The sequence below is a fragment of the Pediculus humanus genome, genomic scaffold, assembly GCF_000006295.1.
Source record: "Pediculus humanus corporis 1103172107888 genomic scaffold, whole genome shotgun sequence".
NCBI classification, from domain to species: Eukaryota; Metazoa; Arthropoda; class Insecta; order Psocodea; family Pediculidae; genus Pediculus; species Pediculus humanus.
The window spans coordinates 209,926-214,707 of NW_002987464.1; the positions used below are offsets into that span (position 1 = coordinate 209,926).

At 24.4% G+C, this 4,782-nt stretch overlaps 1 protein-coding gene across 1 annotated transcript in view; it reads left to right on the top strand.

Annotated features, from left to right (window-relative positions):
* Phum_PHUM394840 (class D atypical G-protein coupled receptor GPRgbb4, putative) overlaps positions 1-156 on the top strand; it is a gene marked incomplete at both ends in the record, with an annotated part of 2,063 nt that extends 1,907 nt beyond the window's left edge. Inside the window, one exon of the mRNA XM_002428589.1 lies at positions 5-156. Coding sequence (XP_002428634.1) covers positions 5-156 — 152 coding nt within the window. The remainder of the gene's footprint in view (positions 1-4) is intronic.
* Positions 157-4,782: the final 4,626 nt, after the last annotated feature.

A 4,782-nucleotide genomic window follows, 5' to 3' on the forward strand; every position in this document is an offset into this window, starting at 1 on the left:
CAAGCAAATAGAATGTCATCGAAACAAACGGATGTTGAAGTTACGGAAGCGGAAGCATCGCGAACTCCAGAAGATTCCGTTTGTTCGAACGAAGGTCCGAGTATTGTTATTAACGACGGTCCGAGCGATGCGACTCCACGTAAAAATCAAAAATAAACAAAAAAATTTCGCACGGGGGGGGAGAAAAGGGGAGGCGGGAAGGAAGAGAGAGGAAAAGGGAGGAAACGTAACCGGAAATCGAACGTCATAATTTTTTTTTTTTTTTGAATTTCATTTCGCGTTCGTTTCTACCATACGTAACAGCAAAAAAAAAAAAAAATTTTTTCCGTTCGTTTCGTCAGTGTAAATAATAATGATGATGATGATGATGATGATGATGATGATGATTTTCCAAATTAAAAAAATTTTCTTCCTTCCTTTTCTGCTTTTCTTCTCGAATTGTTCGAAAACGCGCACACGACAAAAAAAAAATTACTTCTTTAAAAGAGGCAGAACGAGAGAGGGGAGAGGGGGTTAGAAAAAGAAAGAAAAGAAGAAAGAAAGGTCAAAGGTTACATATTAAAAATAATAATAATAATAATGATAACTCCGCCATTATCGATAAAAGACAGGGTAAATTTTAAATTTTACGTAAATATAATTTTAAAAAAAAATTAATTACATAATAAATAATGATCAACCGTTACTTATTATTATTATTATTACTATCATTATTAAAAAGTAATAATCGAAAAACGTAAATTATTATTATTATCATTATTAAAATTTTTTTCTTTCACGTTTTTGTCGTTTAGCCCACGCCCCCCCCCCAAAAAAAAAATATATAAAATGACGTGTAAATAAGTAAATATACACGAAAACGTTTTTTTTTTTTTTTTTTTTTTTATAAAAATAAATAATAATAATAATAACAATAAATGTATGTATATATATATTGTAAAGTAGATATTAATTATTATTAAATATGAGAGTTAATTGCTCAGTGCAATAACTAAAAAAGCATAAGTCTAAATTAATTAGTTTTCGGTATTTTTAATTAATTAATAAAATTAATAAGTTATTTATTTATATGCGTATACGCACATTGTTACCAAAAATTTATGTCTCTATGTAATTTATGTAGAAACGTTCAATACGTTATTAATGCGTGTATAAAGTCAAAAAATGAAAAAAAAAAAAAAAAAAAACCGTTTTGTAACCGATTTTTTGAAAAAATATTTTCTCTCTCTCTCTCTTTTTCTATTCGCCGACGATTAAATTAATAAATAATTAATTAATTAAAAGAAAACGTTAATTAAACTTTTTTTCTTATTAAAAAAAATAATTAATTAATCATTATCAACGCGAAAACAATACGATAATTATCGCATTACGCCATTTGCTTAACATTATTTTTTTTTTTGAATTTCCCGCCATTTTTTTTAAGCAGACGATAATTCTTATTACAGAACGTACTACATTTCCGATAACGTCATACTAAAATAATAAAACGTTACGTACGACGGAAGAGTGCGTTCGGGTAACGATTCTTTTGCTAACATTCAAAAAATGTATTTTTCTTTTGCCACGGTTTAAATTTAATAAAAGCGCGAAACGAATTCGTTACGTCATCGCGATATAATAACCGACATTTTTTTTCTTTTAACGAAACGAAACGAACGTCGTGTAAATAGATTTGTTTTGTTTTCTTTTTTAGAATTCATTCGCGTGTAAAAAAAAAAAATGTTAGCTTATAGAAAAACGGCATTAATTTGTTTTTTTTTATTAATTAATTAAAATTAATTATTGATCTAATCGATTAATAATAATAATAATTATTATTATTATTATAGCGCTTAATAGTACAATTTTTAAATAAATAAATAAATATATACATAAGTATTACGTTTCCGAAATAGAAAAAAAAAAAATTTTTTTTTTTAAAATTAATTTCGACCGGGAAACTTTTTCACCGGAAATAAAAAAAAAAAAATAAAACGTCGTGTAAATAGATAAAAAAAAAAAAATTGTAAAAGGTAACGATAATAATTAAATTTTTAAATTATATATATATATATATAAATACATTTAAATGAAAATTATTTCAAAAAAAAATTTTTTTTTCCTTTTTGACCTTTCCATAGAGAGTAATTAATTGTTATCATTATTATCATTTTAAAGGTCATCATTCGCATTAATAATAATAATAATTAGAATGAGGATGATGATGATGATGATGATGATGATGATAAATGAAAATTTTTGTATTAAACGTCAAAAATTACGTTTACGTAAACGTTTATTGATTTTATTTTATTTTTTTGTTTCTGTTCGGACATTTTGACAAAAACAGTTTATGCGTTTGTTTGTCTGTTTGTTTGTTTGTTTATTGGGACATAATTTGTACCCTCGTGTGTGTGTGTTTAGGGCAAAAGTTTATCTTTTTAATTATTTACTAGTTTTTATTTTGTAATAAATGTTTTTTTGGTGAAAAAATTTTTTTTTTACCTAAATTTAATATTACTTGATTATAAAACGTTCAAACCGTTTACTTAATTACGAAATTTATTAATTAATTTTTCTTCTATCTCTCTCCCCCTCCTCTCTCTATCTCTCTCTCTCGCAAATTAATTTTTTTTTACTTATTTTTTTTAAGAAAAAAAATTTTTTTGATGTCTTCTTCACTTCTTCCCCTTTTTTTTCATTTTTTTTTCTCTCTCTCCCTCTCTCTCTCTCTCTCTCTCTCTCTCAACTTTTAAAGGTTAATTTAAATTGATGATTGAATATTCAAAAGTAATGAAATAATTAAAAAAAAAAAAAAATTTCTTCTGCTTTTATCATTCGAAATTAAATTTTCGCAAAAAATTTAAAAATTTAAATTTAAATCGCGTGGCCGCCATATTGCGAATTCGTTACAAAAAAAAGTAAAAAAAAAACCTTTTTAATTTCAATTATTATTATCATTATTATTTCATTCATTCTTTTTTTTGTAAAAATAAATGGTGCAACGATTTATTAATTAAATTATGAAATTTTTTTTGAAGGTAACCATTTCCGGTAATAAAAAAATAGGGCGATAAATGATTATGATGATGATGATGATGATGACCGTGATTCGATCGAGGTAGACAGGACATGATGATGATTCCATCACAAGGCCGGATGATGTGTTTTTTTTTTTTTTCCTTTTTTTTGTAAAATAAAAAGAAAAAAAAAACAATTGCCCGAGGTCAACAACCGGAAAAGAAAAAAAAACCAAAAAACAAGCAGCAGAAGACACTAAAATACGTAATACGCGCGAACCACGAAATTAAAATCATCCGGTTGATAAAAGAAAGAAAGAAAGAAAAAAATTAAAAATTTTTAAATTTTCGTTTTTCCCTCCCGGTAATCTATTCATGCACCCTTCCCTTCCCCTTCCTTCCCCTTCTCCCACTCCATTTAATCATAAAAATGTTTTTATCAATCCCTGATAACGTTTAATTAACGGTTATGAAAATTATAATTTAAAAAAAAATAAATAAATTTGGAATTCTTTACCAAAATGTACTCGTCGTTTAATTTCCGGTCAAAAATCAAATTAATATTAAATTATTAAATTATATCATCATCTCCATCATCATTATCATTATTATCATTATTATTCTCATTATTATTATTATTATTATTATTATTATTATTCGTAAGAAATTTTCGACATTTTGAATATTATATGTATTTTTTTTTTTCCTTTCTTGCTGTTCCGTTATGTAATTTTCTCTTTTTAGATAAATATCAAAAAAAGGAAAATTTCTATTATTATTATTATTATTATTATTATTATTGTTATTTCTATTGGTCAACCTGACGAAAAGGTTCAAGCGCGAAATGTCAAAGGTTAAATATCTTTTTTTTGTTATTTCGTTAACAAAAACATAACAAAAGACTAAACTAAAATTAAAATATTCGTTTCATGTATTAAAAAAAAAAAAAAAAAAAAAAAAAAAACAAAATTCATTTAAATATTTTAATAAATTATTATTATTATTATCATCATCATTATTATTATTATCATTATTATCATTATTATTATTTTGACTTTCACGATCGTAGCGAAATATTGTGATTTGCTTATTTAATAAAGAAAAAAAAAAAAAGAAGAGAAAAAAGAAAAGAAAAAAAGAAATTTAAATTTAACCTTGTTTCGTTTTCATTTTTATTATTATTATTATTATCACTATCATTATTATCATTAATACCGTTTTTTTTTTTTACGTAAGCGACCCATCTAAATATTATTATTATTATTATTATTATTGTCGTCGTTGTTAACGAAACACTGTCGTTGAAAAATTATAAATTAAAATATTTTTTTTTTTTACACGTTCTTAAAAGTCTTACTTATTAATTTATCTTTTAAAAAAAACTTGACCTTTGACATTTTTTTCACCCTCCAACTTCCCCCCTTTCCTCCACCTCTACTCAAAACGTTAATAATTAACTTGAACTAAAAAGAGAAAAAAACCACACAAAATTATATTAAATGAAAAAAAAAAAAAAAAAAAAAACAAAATAATTACGATGCGGGATTTTAATCAACCTGTTATCATCAAATAGTTAAAGAAATTAATCATTTCTCAAGGTCAAATCTTTTTTTCGTCTGCTTTTTTTTCCTTTTTGTTTATCAATTTTCTAATGCCACGTCTTTTTTATTAAATATACTTTTACGCATTCAAATCGAATCTATATAAATGTGAATACGTATCAAACGTACGTATTATCATCATTATTTTTTTTTCGTAATCGACCAATTAAAATTATTTA